The 16,656-nt window shown below is 39.0% G+C and overlaps 1 protein-coding gene across 1 annotated transcript in view; it reads left to right on the top strand.

Moving 5' to 3' along the window:
* KCNK10 (potassium two pore domain channel subfamily K member 10) overlaps positions 1-16,656 on the top strand; it is a 66,123-nt gene that overhangs the window by 36,281 nt on the left and 13,186 nt on the right. The window contains exon 5 of the mRNA XM_032188642.1: positions 1,587-1,747. Within this exon, the coding sequence (XP_032044533.1) occupies positions 1,587-1,747 (161 nt within the window). The remainder of the gene's footprint in view (positions 1-1,586; positions 1,748-16,656) is intronic.

Here is a 16,656-nt window from a genome sequence, read left to right on the forward strand (position 1 = left end):
ATAATTTTATAGTGGTTTGATAATTTTAAGCTGGATTTCAGTATTTCAGTGCTGTCTTGGTTAAAGGTCAAGAGATCTCATTATTCAGAAATCATGAGCTAATTTTTGATTTTTATTTGTATTGCTTTTGAGTATTCTTCTGATTTAAATATAGGATAAAGTGCTTTTCTGTATTTTGACTGTGATGCACACACTGGTGACAGTATGGACAAATTATCTGACATAACCCTCCATTAAATTGTGAGAATCTGACTGAATTCTTCAAGTTCTTTACACAGCTAATACAACAAAATGTCCTGTTGCTGTTGCAAGACTTGCTGTGGTGATCAGCCCAAACAGTGGAGTCTTGTGCCTTTACTTTGTTGTCAGAATGAGGGTGAAAGAATGATCATACAGACTGTACTCCTTTGTGTGTTCCTCGATATGCTAAGCTACATTACCACGTATTTTTAATGGTATCATAAAACCAGGGGGTGGAGATAAAGGAAACGTTTCTGAATCAAATGTTTAAGAAACCTTCCCTAAATATTTGTTTACTCAATAGACCCAAGTGACAAGCTTTAAAATTACTTATTAAAATAAATGCCACTGTGTAGGCATAGTTTATGTAGGCATATTCATTGACATCTGCTATTTAAATAACTTATTGAAAAGAGCTTGGATTTTTGCCCATATTTGCTTTAAGTTCTCAATGAATGAGATTTTTATAGGCTGCATAAAGTCTACATATTGTGTCTGGGCATGAAAATGATTTTATTTTATCCACCAGAGCCCTGTTAGAGTTCTTCTTGTGCAGACACTCAGCAGACTACTTGGTCAACCTCAGTCCACTGGCTGGTGGTGCCTGTATTTTCTTGGGCTTTTAGATGAAATCTGGGATCACAGGTGCAGCCATGAAAGGCACTGTGGGTGGAGGGAAGGTGTCAGTGTAGCCTTTTCTCCATCCCATGATAGAGGGATGTATCCAGTGTCAGTGTTACAGAGCTGGTTATTACAATCATGTTGTCTCTGGATCACCTTCAGATCAAACCATCTCTGGCCTGAAGTTAAACAGGACTATACTATGTATTCCCCGTATTCCTGTTCTTAAGTGCATTCTCCTGCCTTCCTATATGTTGCACAGTCTTTCTGACAAATGCTTTCCTGTGGCTTTAAGAGGCAGTACAAGCACGTTTGCTTTACACTAATCAGGGTGAGAATGGGTGAGGAAATTATGAACTAACCACTGAAAATGAGTGTTGTCAGGTAAATCACATTCTTGTCAGGACATAATTGGCAGAGCCCCAGAGGAGCAGCAGAGTGCAGGCACCAGGCCAGCACTGAGTGATTTTTGTGCCACGATAAGTCAAACTAGATTAATTAATCAAAAAACAACTTTAGGTAGGATCTGAATCTATAGAAAATACGGGTAACTGAGGCTACAAACAAAGAATGAAATCTCAGTGGGTAGCTTGTCTGGGAAGTGACATCATGCCATGGGAAACCGGTAAATAGGAATTAGATTTGGAACAAAGGCATCTCTGCATTAGTTTTTCTAAAAAGGTGTGTATAAGTTCTGAGTTTCTGGTAATTGTTTTTCTCTACAGGGTATGGAAACATTGCCCCAAGCACAGTTGGAGGCAAGATTTTCTGCATCTTGTATGCCATCTTTGGAATTCCACTGTTTGGCTTCTTGCTGGCTGGGATTGGAGACCAACTTGGAACCATCTTCGGGAAGGGTATTGCAAGGGTGGAAAAAGTGTTCAGAGTAAGCTCTGTCATTTTTTTTTGCTTGCATTGCATAACGTGCTTTTAATTCTGATGCTGTTATCCGCAGTCCTTTTTACATGTTAGGCACCCTGAAGTATTTACATACCAAACTGAGATGATGCTTAAGAGCCTTTGTAGCCAGTGGAGAGAAATAGACTTGTCTAGGTGGTGATGCAGGGGTTATAGATTAGGCTCTGAATTTCCTTTTTGAGGACCCAACATTTTTCATTGATTGTAGGCTATCTCTGAGGAAGGTATCTACTAAGCTAGTTTCCTTACAAGGACTGGTTTAGAACAGCCTTAAAAACAAACACCACAGGTTACTTTTGACAGGTACATTTCTTCACTGAAAATAAGAAGGTAGTACAACTTCTGGAGGAATAGGGATGCAGAGCAGGTTCTGACTGTATTACTAAAGCATAAAAGACTTGGAAAGCAGGGTCACCTGGAGTAAATATGAACTTGGGAAGAGAGGTGGTTGAGTAGTGAGTTACTTCCACTGCAGGGGGACAGATGCATTGGTGTATATCTACAACTGCAAGAACTGGCATAATACCAATGTCTGGCATTATCTTCAAGGTGTTTACCCAGCCTTTGTACAATGGGAATGTCCTGCACTAGACTTCTATATTGATTTTCTAGAGTTGAGGAGCTCATGTAATTTCCCTTTGTGAAGCTGGTACCATCTATTTTTGGGTCTGTATCACCATAAGGAATTCTTTCACAAGCACTGCTGCAGACCTGGCAAATGCTACTTTGCTAATTTGCCGATGGTTCACTTCAGGGATTCTCTCTTTGAAGCAGAACTTCTAGAAGTGACCTGTGTGATGGTTCCCTTGGAGGCGGCGTAACTGGAGGTAAGTCTTTCCAGGGATGGAGTGGATGAAAAGCTGTACAAACTGGTTAGTTTAATAGGCACCTATTTTTAAAACATTCCCACAGATGAGGGCAAATGACTTGTAACTGTTTTTTTAAAGGAAATAATCGAGAATTAAACTGGAGTATGAGCAATTTCCCTTTTGATTAAGTTACTGTGAAGTGTCCCAGGCTAGCCATAAGGAGTGTCTCTCAGACTACATGTGGAAAAGGTGACTGGTGATTAGGGGTGAGTAAGCTTTCACATGCCTGACTGGAGAACACTTGAAAATGGCCTGCCTACATTTTCACGATCTGAAAATAAGGTTATTGAAAGGTGGCTCAGGCTGGGCCTGTGAAAACAGAAGAATCCAAGATCACTAATTTTGGTATAAACTAGCTTTTTATTATACCTATTTCACCTCAAAGGAATCTTTGAAGCTGGCAGCCTGCTTCTGCGCAAGAAGCAGACTACAGGCCTCTTAGTTATGATATGAACTGAGAGTCGGAAAATCTTTTATTAATTCTCAGCTGTACTATTGCCTTTCTTGATGATTTGGACAAAAAAAAAAAAAAAGAAAAAGAAAATATTAAACTATCAGCATGGTGGTTTACAAAGAAAAATAATACGTGCTCTGTTTGAAGCATTTTAAGATTCACAAATGAATGCCAATATTAATATTTCATACAGAATATAGTCCTTTGGCACATAGTATGAGTTCTTTTGGTACTTGAAGTATTCCTTCCTTTTCTTGAGTTAATGCAGTTGCTTGCTTTATATAACCATTCAAACTATTCCTTTTCTTCCTTGGTAGTCTGTCAGCTTCCAAAGCAATTTGGGGATCTGTGGTCCCCTTGTTTAGCTAAGATATATTCACTCAGTTCTTTAGTGATTTGATGTACAGGGTTACATATCATTTCCTTCAATATTCCTGGTAATAGGGTTCAGCTATTTGAAATAGTCTTGATGTAGTCTACAGTTTGCGTGCATCTTAATAGCTAGTATTATTATCAGTGGTTTAACTTTATATGATTACATAATGACATAACACCTGTCATTATGTATTAGCATTAATATGTTATACACAATGTATATATATTGTTAGCTAATGTAAATTATAACCATTATAAATTTAGTATTAATGTAAATTATTACATTGTGCTTACATTGTCAGACACCAAATATGTTTGAATCTAATCGGAGAATCCAGAAGTGGAGTAACAGTTCTTGATTTAATCCTGGGCAGTGAACAAAATTTAGATCTATGCGTAACTTTTGTGTCTCATTGGTTCAACGTGCAAATCTTGTTTCTTACTTTGTCTCTGTGGAACTCAAGTTCAAGATATTTGTGGGTGTAAAGCAACCTTCAACAACCTTTAAAGAGAGGACATAAAATTAGCAGAATAGTTAGAATCTGAGACTAAGAGAAACAAATGTAGGCCAAGGAGACATTAGAGCTAAGAAAATGTTGGGTGGTGTGCCTCATAAATCTTTTGGAGTTAGCTGAAGGGTCACTGATTGTGTATCAATAACTATCTAGTGATTTAATGTATTAAATTTCTGAAAGCTTTTGAGAAGTTTTCTCATCAAAACCTATAAGAAAATCAAGCTGTGATGAGGTAAGAGAGGAGGTCTCATACATCAGTAAGTCTCTGAAGGAGAAATGGAGATTAGGAGTAGATGTTAGCATTATTGGAGTGATTCAGCTGGAGTCCTTGTTGGAATCTTATTGTTTTGACAGAAGTGGTCTGAAGTGATTCAGACAAGAGGATGAATATGCAGGTGACAGTGTGTGCAAATTACATCTCTAGATATTTCAAAATAGCTAAAATGAAAGCTGCAAAAGGATGATAAGACGATAAATGAAATCCAGTGTTGGCAATACAAAATAATGTATATTTCTTCAGTTTGAGGAAAGAAATCCTAATATATTCAGACAGGGATGGCATCTCATTTCACTACTCCAGAAGGGACCTGGGATTACTATGGATGTCCCTTTGAAGATAACACTGCAAAATTTACCTGCAGTTAAAAAGGGGACGAATGTCAGCAAAGGGATTCAGAACCAAATGGAAAAGACCGTTCTGCCACTACACAAATCCATGGTGCACTTGCACCATGAGCATCACACTCAGTTCTAATCATCTCAGTTCAAAAAGCAATTCAGAGAAATGAAAAACAGCGCTAGTGTCTGCACCCACAGGCCCTATAGCTGAGTCTCTAAGTTGGAAGTCACTAGCTACCCATATAACTTGCTTTAAAGTGGTTCCTCACCTCTCTAGTGGGTCCCTCATGGGTGATTTGGGACAATCCTGCTTGTGCCCTTGTGGAAGGAAATGGGAAGGAACTGCATGTGTCCTGGGTACTTTATCAAGTTTCCATGTGCATTGCCTCAACACGTTGCTTCTGCCGGTCTTCAGTCACCTCAGTTTATCCCACACACCCACACAGATGCTACACGGCTGATGTTGGGGCAGCCAAGAGTTTCTGAAATCCTTGCAACTTTGTCATCATCTGTAGAGATGGATGGCATTTAAAGTAAAACTTGGTCTTGCACTGTGGTTAGGATATTTTTTAAAGCTAAATAGGGGCAGTATAGATACACAGGCAGCTGTGAAGGAGTGGAAGGTTTCTGTGTCAGCACAGCAGCCTTTTTACCCAATGCATTTCTTTAACAGGTCTCTTGCTCCATGCCATAGTATAACTGTGAGCATGGAGCCCACGCAGTGGAAGGGACAGCGTGCCCCTGCCTAGACAGACAGACAAAGGGAGGATTTATTTCAGAGGAGTTGTACTGGCACATGTCTGCTGCATCTGACGTGACCTGTCTGGAGCCCTCCAAACCTACGTTAAGTAGCAGCACAAATTAGAAGCTAAGAATGCCACATTTAGCTATTGCAGTGATCAGCCCACATATTCTGTGTGAATTTTAAGAATGGTTTGAACTTCATAAAGGGGGGAAGAGGTCTGCTTTTATCAAATACACACTACCTCCACAGTATTGACAGAGTATTTCAGCACTGGAGCTGGATACATGCCACTGCTCATCTTGTTGATGATCAAAACAATGTTGCCACTATTTCAGTGTGTAGATAACCAGAAAAACAAATTTCCTCTTCTCTGTGACTAGGCAGGGCTGGAAGTATTTTATTGCAAAATACTTCATGTACCTGTTTGGGAAATGGAGGCACTGGCAGAGTGACACTGCCTGGGCTACAAGGAGGTATCCCAAACATCACATACTGGCTAATTTATGCTGTCTTTCCTATTGGAATTATCTTGTTTCATACATCTAAATCAACCAGGTCAGAGACACAAGTTAAAGCCCTACCTACTCAGCTACTGATTATTCCTATACATCCTATTTTCGGTAATCGGGGGCAGAAACTAACCACTAATCTGTTTTCACATACATTCAAATATGATTCTCCAAAAAATGGGTATGTACAGGGTCACCAGACTCACTGTATGTGCACTGGTCTTTCAGTGTTTGGGTTCAGTGATGAATCAGTTCTCTCATCTGACAAAATAAAGTAAAAACTCAAAATGTATTAAAAACATGATAATTTTTGTAGTAGTTTTCAGCTGGCAAAGCTTTCCAGACACTACAGAAATGAAATATACTATCCAAGGTGGCATAAAACCATAAAAGCAGTACTATTATCTTGCTTATGAATGACCTGAGACTGTTTCTATAATAAACAGCAGAACAAGCTCCATTGCTTTGACTTGACCTGTACACACAGAGGCTGCAAGCATCTAAAGATAGAAAGGAAAGCACTCCATAGGCAGAGTGCACAGTTACAGAATGTAGCACCTGTCATTATCATGAGTTAAATATAGGCTATTCAGATAGTCTTTATTCAAGCCCTGTAATGAGTATTTAGATTCTAGATATAAGTAGATGAGATGAGCATAACCAGACAGATCTTCCCTCATCTTGCAATTTGGTACAGATGCAGACTTTGAGTGTGGGCACATCATGCTTCTGAGAGCACTCCAGGATTTTCTGGCTTCTGAGGTGAAACCACCGTGAGCAGTTCTTAGACTTGATCACTCCTTTCACTGCTGTGGCTTTGCAATGATGCTGAGAGTAGGTCTGGCAACGCAGCTTGCAGGGCATGGATTGGAATACAGGGATGTGAGCAAGCAGCCAGAACATGGATAGTGGCAAGGCTTCACCAATGAAGCTTGTATATCGAGAAAATACACTACTTCATTCAGAAATGCAATTCCCCTATAAACAAATCATGTTTCACTGGATAAGAATTGTCATACTTCTGTCACCTGTCTTTCCAGTTTTCAGCTTAGAGAACCTGCTTGTCTGTTGACCTCCTAACAAACGGTGTGCTCTTGATTTAAGACACCTGTAAGTCTTATGAAAATGATATTTTATTTTTTCTTGAAAGATAGCAATAGGCATTATCTTAACCTTGAAAGAACAATAGGAAAAAATAGTTAGAAGATGGGCTGGAAGCAGGACAGGAATAAGAGGAGTCCTACTGAGCTGGTGGAAAGCTGCCTTTTAGCAACTTCTAAAGCTCTATCTTTTCAAAACCCAAAACTTTGTTTGCCTTTTTGGATAGATCCTAGCTACTCTTTCCTTTAGAAGTTCAAATTATTTTTAGAGATTTTTGGCTGCTGTGATCTCTTTTGTTACTGTGACAGTGACAGGATTATTTTTTTTACAAATTCCTCATCTGAGAATGAATGCAAAACATGTCTAGGGAAAGAAACTTTGCACAGGATAGTAACTGTGCAGAGGAGGAAAATTTACAAATATTCTTTTTTTCTTTGTCTCAAACTTTACTGAAAGGGTTGTTAGGCATTGGAACGGGCTGCCCAGGGAAGTGGTTGAGTCACCATCCCTGGAGGTCTTTAAAAGACGTTTAGATGTAGAGCTTAGTGATATGGTTTAGTGGAGGACTCGTTAGTGTTAGGTCAGAGGTTGGACTCGATGATCTTGAGGTCTCTTCCAACCTAGAGATTCTGTGATTCTCTGCCCATCCATTTTCTCTATTATCTGTACCCTTGCTTGTTTCACTCTCCTCTCTTCCCTCCCGTTCTTTCCCTTGACTCACATTAAACCTGTAGTGTTATACCTAATATCAATGTGAGACTGGTGAGTGAGGTCTCAGTAAAGCTTGCTGGTCCAATGAATCTAAGAGGTTTCCTTGAAGTACCACCTCAACTTCTCCACTAGCATAATGCTGTAGTCCAGAGCCCCTGTGTGCTCCCTGTGAGGCAGCAACCACCCTGTGCTCTGTGTCTTGAAGCCCCATACCAGCGTTAGTTCTTACCATTTTTCAGCAGCTATGTCAAACTTTCAGATGGTACTGTTCTCAAAGCCAGAAATTCAAATCCAGATCACAGCTTCCCCCAGGAAAAAGGGGAAATCACTCTGGATTTGTGATTGTTGTCACTGAATTTGGCACATAGTTAATAGCTACATGTGTTGTAAACTTGGTGATACGTTCGCTAGTAAAAGCCTGTTCATAGTTATGAATACATTATGCTGAATGACCTGCACTCTGACTCGGTCCCTAAAACCTGACACCTGCATTTCAGAGCAGACTAAGTTAATAGAAAAATGATGGAAAAGTTTCATCTCTACTTCCTGATATTTGATGATATTATACTGGAAATCAACATAATCTCTTTTATTTTAAGTTTTATTTCATTTCCTTACTAGCCAACATCAGTGTGTTTTTACTACAGCTGCTAAAAACCCACCAGGGATATTAACATCTTTTTATCTTTTTGTTTTTAATATAGTGCTATTTACTGTTATTTTCTGTAAGGAAAAAGTCTACTTTTTATTTTATTTTGTTCTTATCACACTCAAGAACTTCCACAAGGGAAACGGCCAGAGCAATGATCAATCTGCCATCTGCTGGTATTCTGTATGTGGACAGAACTGTCGGGAGGGGACATGAAGGTCAGCCTAGTGGTGCACATACGCAATCTTATTCCAGGATGGCACAAGATGTATAAGCAGAAATTCTGGTGTTCAGAGTTAAATCTAACAGTTTCCTGGGTCATTTCCCACAAACCAAAATGTCTGAATTCAAAAATCAGCCACCAGACTCTATGTTTTCATAATTTAGTTAGAATTTATCATTATTACAATAAATACAGTTGATCTAATTGCATTCTATTATTGGTTATTACTACTTTGATACCATAGAAGCCAGCCAAGAACAGGGCCTCTGTACAAAGACTCTGAGGTAACAGTGAATTATAAAAGGTGTTTTTAAATGGACAGGAAAATATATAGGCAGAGGAAATGTGATAGCAAATGACAGGTTGGCTGTGAGATGGAAAGTTGTAGAGGGAAGAAGCTAGGTGGCAATTAAAAAAGAAGTGAGGCTGAGGAGTTTGAAGAAGTGTTTAGGGATGATAGGAATTCAGCAAAGCTGATGTGAAGATACTGCTAGAAGAATGGGGAAGTAGAAGCAAACAACCAATTGCTACATGACAGAGGGAAGTTTCCCTCATAATTCCAGGTGTACTTTGACTATCCATCTGTTTCTGCTCTATTAATCTTTCTGCTCCTCCTAGCCTGGCACTGCTGTTAGGCTCTTCCCTGCAGTTTTTACCTTGGGATGGGCAGAGAGTAGGAAGGAAGCACCATTTCCTCATAAGAGACCCCTTCCTCAGCATAGTCCTGTGACCATCAAGGTAATAGGATAAAATGAGGGCTGAGGCTACTTTAGTTTCTTCACCACTTTAAAGCAAGAGTCCCTGTTATGGACTCCTATAATATGGTGACCTTGCTGGATGCTGATATACAAGATGGACAGGCTCTGGCTCTTTTATCTTGCCATATGTTGAGACTGACTTTGCAGCCATCCTCAGCAGACGGGTGCTCTGAAAGCGACTACCTCAAACCATGTGTTTAGTCCAGCAATGTAGGGAGTGCATGGTAGGCTTCCATTTTAATTCCCTTTCACTGGCAAGAATAACGTTTCATATGAACTTGGTAACAAAAACTTTAAGGAAGAGAAGTTGCTCTTTGGAATCTTTTGTCTGTAACAACTTATGTCTTATATGCTGTCCTCAGGGAAATGAGAATTCAGCACAATGACTTTTTCAGCCTATGAAAATTCAAACAGTCTATCTTCCACCACACTGGATTGTGTACCACTTTTATGGATGTACTCTTCACTCCTTTCTCTTGAAAAGGAGTTTCACTGTGCAGAAAACAATAGAACATGTTGAGGAGGCATGTTTCAAGCCTTCTTTTAGTAAATAGCCTGACGACTGTTTCAGTTAAAATGCATGAGCTCTTCTGAAATCCAGGACTTCATTGTCAAGATGAGTGCTCTAGTTTGGAACACACTCTGGGTACATTCACTTCTAGTTCATCAGTAACTTGTTATACAGAAGACTGTTAGTCTCTCTGTACTCGACAAATGTATTTCTCTTTATGCTCCTTCCTGCCTGGATTCCTTCAATGCTCTTCTTAAAAAGAGTTGTTCTTCTAATTAGTTTGTGAAGCAATCCAGACCCAGGGCCATCTGGACACTTCACTGTAGTATGCCCAGCAATGGCAGAAGTGTGACTGTTGACTCTCACAATGTTGAACTGGGGGATGAAAGGCAGGAGTGGCAAATTTACAATGTCTGTCTCTGAAATACCTTTCCCCTTGAGAACGTGCAGGCCACATCTTTTATGTTTCTAACTGGTGCTTTAATTATGGGTATGGAAAGATAGCAGGAAGTTTTAATTTTGCTTTTGAAAATTACCTGCTTTAGTAGTCCCTGATACAAGGACTGTACATTTAATACAAGATATTGCCAAACAATAATACTATGGGTGAAATGGTGCAGACTGTGACTTCTTCATTCAATGATTCTTCATTCGCCAGAGCTATATTTGTCTCTGGATTCTATTTTAGGTTCAGTCATTGACTTGTGGTATAACCTTTAATATGTTGTTTTTACTCTTTAGTTCACTTTCCCACTCTGCTATATGTATCTTTTCTGCACAGTGCTGATAAAGTATGCTAGGAAACAAAAATTCATGACAAAATCTGTGGATCCAAGATTTGGAGTACCAGCTTTTGATATTTTATCTCCTCGAATTGGGTATTTAATTCAGTTAGTGATGCTTATAGCTAATCTGCTTCAGGGAAAATAAAATAAGTGAAGCAAACCTTTTGCTGGTTTGTTCTTATCCAGATCATTTCTTTGCCAAGTTTAGAGCCTAAAGCTTACTGGGGCTGACCGTGGAGCACATCTTAATTTAATCCTGCAAGTCAATAACCTCTTGCAAAATTAATCCAGTTTAAGGGTTAACATAAAACTGAACAGTTAGGTGTAGATCTTGACATCTCTGGAATGCCTTTTAAACGTATTTGACTACCTTTTGGTCTGCTAGGCCTATAGGGCTTGAGAAAAATACATCAGCCTGAGGTAACTTCAAAGAGAGGATCATGAAGGTCTTGAAGTAAATCTACCTCTGAGGAGAGCCCCAGGAGATGCTGAACCTGGTGGTAGTTAAAAGGACATATCTGGGCTTCTAGAGAGAGAGGCAGAAGCTTTAAGAAGGAAGAACATGTTATTTATTGATTATTATGCTTATTATCTCTCAGGAAGATATATTATATGTTCTGATTTCTGAGTCAAATCAGTCTCTCTGAATAGGTGATAGTATAAATGGAGGAAAGACTATTCTAAAATAAGGCTTTATAACTAGCTTAAATCTAGAGTATAACGTTATCTGGGAAACTCAACCCAGCTCAATGCACCAAAACTGAAACCCAATATGCATTGAAGTTTATTCCCCAAAGTAGTTATCACTGGTATTACTGTAACACTTCTTTCTCTAAGTGCTAAACACAGAGCAATGTATCTTTAGAGATACAGATCAGTGAATACAGGGCACTCCAGAGATCTTGTACTGCTTTGCCTGCTTACTTAAGGCCTTTTAATATCTTTTCATTTCACATATCTTTTTCATTTTTCTTTATTATTTAAAATGATTAGAGGTTCAAACTTTCAACATTTCTTCTTACTGAAGACATGCTTTTGTCACCAAATTGCAATGCCCCTAATATTTTACATCTCTTAAAACAATATCTTCTACAAAAACAAATGAGGAATCCATGATTAATACAAAGCTTTTATTTGTTGCTGTTGCGTATTTGTCTGTATTACAATAAATTGTAATAACACATTTTTCATTTGGGAAGCAATTTTCATTACATTGGTTTCTGGTTGTGGATAGACTGAAACTACTGTAGTAAATGAATCACAGAATCACAAACTGTAGGGGTTGGAAGGGACCTCGAAAGATCATCGGGTCCAACCCCCCTGCCAAAGCAGGTTTCTCAGAGCAGGCTGCCCAGGTAGGCATCCAGACAGGCCTTGAATATCTCCAGAGAAAGAGACTCCACAACCTCCCTAGACAGCCTGTTCCAATGCTCCGTCACCCTCACCGTGAAGTTCTTTCGCATGTCAGTGCGTAACCTCCTGTGCTCTAACTTGCAGCCATTGCCCCTTGTCCTATCCCCACAAATCACTGAGAAGAGGTTGGCTACATCCTTCTGTCCCCCACCCCTCAGATATTTATATACATTGAGGAGGTCCCCTCTCAGTCTTCTCTTCTCCAGGCTGAACGGACCCAGGTCTCTCAGCCTTTCTTCACAGGGAAGATGCTCCAGGCCCCGTATCATCTTTTTGGCCCTAAATGAACTGAAGATCCTTTCTTTATTTTACCTTTCTGTGGAGCCTTGTGTTTTAGCACATTTTTGAATGTTTACAGAGAATACATTAATAAACCAAAGACAAGTATGGTTGGCAATTAATGGCTAGAAAACTGATGTAAGTGCAAGATAAGAGAGTTATTTAGCAATTGATGATAGTGTGCCTGAGTAGAAAGGTTTCCAAACATATGGATGATGTTTTATCATCCTTAAAGAAGAGCATAAACATGGTAGAGTATTGTCAAAGTTAAGTTTTCAGATTTTTTTTTCCCTACTGATAATTTTTATGTACTCAGGCTAATTATCACATACATCAAAGATTTTCCCCAGAATATGATTTCTGTCTTTCTGCCACCTATTGTTCCCTCTGTATACTTCTTTTACTTGTTTGTTTGTATTGTTTTTGTTTTTCAGTGAAAAAAAAAGATTAGCACAATTACTTTCTCTGTATCAAAACCTCGTGCTTGCCAGCTCTCATTTGGTTTGAAACCAGGTCAGTATTCAGAGTGACCTAAGGATAAGCAGTAGCAAGGAGATGCATTTCCATACAGAGCCTGAATCACTGATTTCTTCTTTAGGAAGGGAGTTAAATAATCCTTTATGGTTTGAAATACCTAGGAACCACTATTCTAAAGGGTAAAATCACACATGCCTGCCTCCTGCTAAAATTAGTATTAGTCACATAACTTTTAATTCCAGTGAAGAGCACTTTAAATAAACCCCATTAGTCTCAAACAATTCTCCTTCATGAAACACAAGACAAACAGGAGCTGAAAGAATGATTAAGAGTATACTGAGCAGCTGGGGTTTCTTTAATAACCTGTGTTAGGCTTAAAAAAATGAGATACTGCAATAGAAGCTGCTGATTAATGCCAAATAAACGTGAACTTTTCAAACAATGACTTGAAAGTTATAGTGTTTCCTAAGCACTACTGGTGAATATCCTCCCTTTGTTGTTTGCTTCAAGTTTTGGTCATATTGCTGGGGGAAACTTCTCTGTGTTAACAGCACAGTGCAAAAGTGCCAAATCCTATGTTCTAGGGTTTTGATGCTGGTTTTGACATCTCTGAAAATCTGACTTATGTCTAAAGGAAAATCCTCTTCTGACTCAAGATCTTAAAAGATCCTGCAGGATAGGGAGTAAAGGAAAAGAAAGATAGAAATGCAAGCTCAAAATCACTGATAATACAGTGATTGTTGATCCCACACTGACATATACATAGAAGAGCATTCTAGTTAGTATTCTTCAGAATATCCTCCAAAATTCCAATGGGTAACCCTGGGGGAAGTATCAAAGACTGAATGTGAGAGTGGTGATGGCTCTTGAAGAGCAATTGGTAGGATTTATTTTGTGTGGGTTCCTTTACATAGTAACTCATCTAAGGCATGAGGGCTGTGCTACTTTCTCACTTGAGATGCTTCTTCAAGGAACATACAGGCTGGATGAAGATGGCAAATGTAGTGTGACGTTGCTTTATGTATTCTGTCTTTGTCTTTCAGGACTGTCAGGCAATCATATTAACTGCTCTAATGTAATTTACATGCCCATATATTCCTTTGGCATATGCATATGTCCCTGTGGCAATAGGAAATGTTTTGAGCCATGGGACAAAGTATTTGATGCATTCTTCTCTCCGTGCCAACCCTTTCCTTTCAACAGTGCTCTCTGTCCTCCTTTTACCTTTGAATATGAACTCTAAGCAGGAGCAGTAGCAGCTGGGAGGGACAGGGAGAGAGTTGTGGCATGGAGACAATGTTCTGAATACTCAACAGTATGAAGGAATCTGGATGTTTTGTTCCACTAGAGGGGAAGAGAATAATACCAAAACATGACACAGCAAAAAGTCAAAGTCCAAGCAGAGCTAGCAAGAAAATATTGAATGTCTTCATCCTGCAGAGAAGAGATAATTCTGACATCAATATTCAGTTTCTTGCTAAGTCTTTGCATTTGGCCACATCATGCTATAGATAACTAGATCTCTCATTGATCCAGCTACAGTAATTGTTTGTCTCAGGGCATTTCTTGATTAGACTTGGCATATACTAATAAATGTATCTTTACTGTTATGTGGCACTTTTCTTTGCTTCATCATAACTGCCTTTTAAGTTTTTCCTCTGAATGGAAATGATGAATAAGACACAAGTGTTGACTCAGCAATGATCAAAACGAAGGGTTGCCAGGACTGGCAAGGTAGAATCCTTTCAGGTAAAGGGAAGTGATACACAGCAACCATTATTAACCCATTCTTCCTCCCTGGAAGAGGAGAATATAGGCATGACTCAGAAGAGAGTTTAAGGAATGAAGGAGGAAAGGAGCAAAATATTCCCAATTTGACCTCTGAATGCATCCTTTGAATTTGCATAAGTCTATGCCATGAGTCTCTGTTGTACTCTGTCTGCTCCAGTGTCTGGGAAAAGTATATAGAAAGTGTAGAGAGTGGATCCCTCTTTTTCCTTTTTATTTTTTTTATTTTATTTTATTTTATTTTATTTTATTTTATTTTATTTTATTTTATTTTATTTTATTTTATTTTATTTTATTTTATTTTATTTTATTTTATTTTATTTTATTTTATTTTATTTTATTTTATTTTATTTTTATTTTTTTGGCCTGAATACAGCTCAGCCAGAACAGAAGTTTGGGCTTAATATTGTTATTTTTGTTTCTTCAGGAGCATAATGAGCAACTGGATGAAATTAGTTGGTTCATATCAGGAAGTCCTATCTGTGCTTGAAGATTGAAAAGGGATATATCAAGCCTTGAAAATTTCCATACCAGTGTTTTGTTATTTTCATAACACAATATCAGTACTCACATTATGATTACAGTAGGAACCATGCCTAGCAGTTTATAAAAATAACATTTGAGAAAGCTGTTGCCTTGTGAGAAGCTTGATGCATATTCCATCTGGGTCCAGGCAAACACCCTGCACAAGTGTGGTTTTATGGGGAAAAACAGATATGTAAAAAATAAATCCTTCTTTTCCCTGACCTGTGCCCTGCACGTATTCAGGATTGTCTCTACCAAGCTTAGTAACAAATGGCAGTGCTTACAGCTTTTTATATCCATCTGCCCCATGTTACATACTACACTTAAGAAATAGGGGATGGATTTTGCATCTTATTTTGCAGCAATAGCAGTGTTCTTTGTAAAAAAAACAAGAATTTAAATAGCTCAGAGACACCAAGAGAGCTGCTTTGGCAGAGTGAGGGAAGCCTGTCTCTATTGGAATGGCTCAAACCACTGTTCTTAGCACATGGAGGTGTCTGAAATGTCATATATATATTTCAGATATCTTACTGGAATTCTGCTTCTAGGCTTTCAGAGGGTGTTGCCTTCTTTGATGTGGTGAGTTGGCCCTGGCTGCTTGCACAGCTGCTCGCTCCCTTGCTCCCCACCCCACCCCCCTCACCCTCCAGAGAAAACAGGCAAAACAAGAGGGAAAAAAATGAATTAAAATAAAGACAGACAAATAACTTACCAAGTATTGTCACAGGCAAAACATATTCAACTTGAGAAATTTAAGTTAATTTATTGCCAAATAACATAAATAATTACTAAGTTGAGGCTGTGAGGGTGATCAGAGGGCTGGAACACCTCTCCTATCTTCATAAACGCTGAGAGAGTTGGAGTTGTTCAGCCTGGAGAAGAGAAAGCTCCAGAGAGAACTCATTGTGGCCTTGCAGCACTTAAAGGAGGCCTACAAGAAATCTGGAGAGGGTCTCTTTATTGGGGGGTGCAGTGATAGGCCAAGGAGTAGTGTCTTTAAGCTAAAAGATGGTAGATTTAGATTAGGTATTTAGAACAAATTCTTTACTAGGAGGGTAGTGAGGTGCTAGAACAGGTTGCCAGAGAAAAGTATTCTTTCAAGGCCAGATTGGATGGGACTTTGAGCAACCTGGTCTAGTGTAGGGTGTCCCTGACCATGATGGGGAGGGAGGAACGATGGACGAATAAGGTGTTGGAACTGGATGACCTTTAAGGTCACTTTCAACACAAACCATTCTATGATTCTATGATCCAATGTTGTCACGCACTGCAAGAGTAACCTTGCCACAAAATTATGTCATGTGAAGGACCTAGGACAAGTTAGAGAGAAATACACAACAACAGGTATAGGCAGCAGTGATGTTGATAAGGCTTCTCTGCTCACCACAGAGGAGCTCTGTGAGTCCAGTATTGTTCCAGTCTTTCAGAATATCCTGCTGAGTTGGGCTACTCACCTTACTGAGGTTTGTACCAGGTTCTGGACCCAGGCCGGCTTACATTTTACTGATCTGAAAGGCAAACTGTGTGAACTATAGGTGCTGTCTATGCTATCCTACCAAAAAATGTTTTTAC

Source organism: Aythya fuligula, chromosome 5 (genome assembly GCF_009819795.1).
Source record: "Aythya fuligula isolate bAytFul2 chromosome 5, bAytFul2.pri, whole genome shotgun sequence".
Classification (NCBI taxonomy): Eukaryota; Metazoa; Chordata; class Aves; order Anseriformes; family Anatidae; genus Aythya; species Aythya fuligula.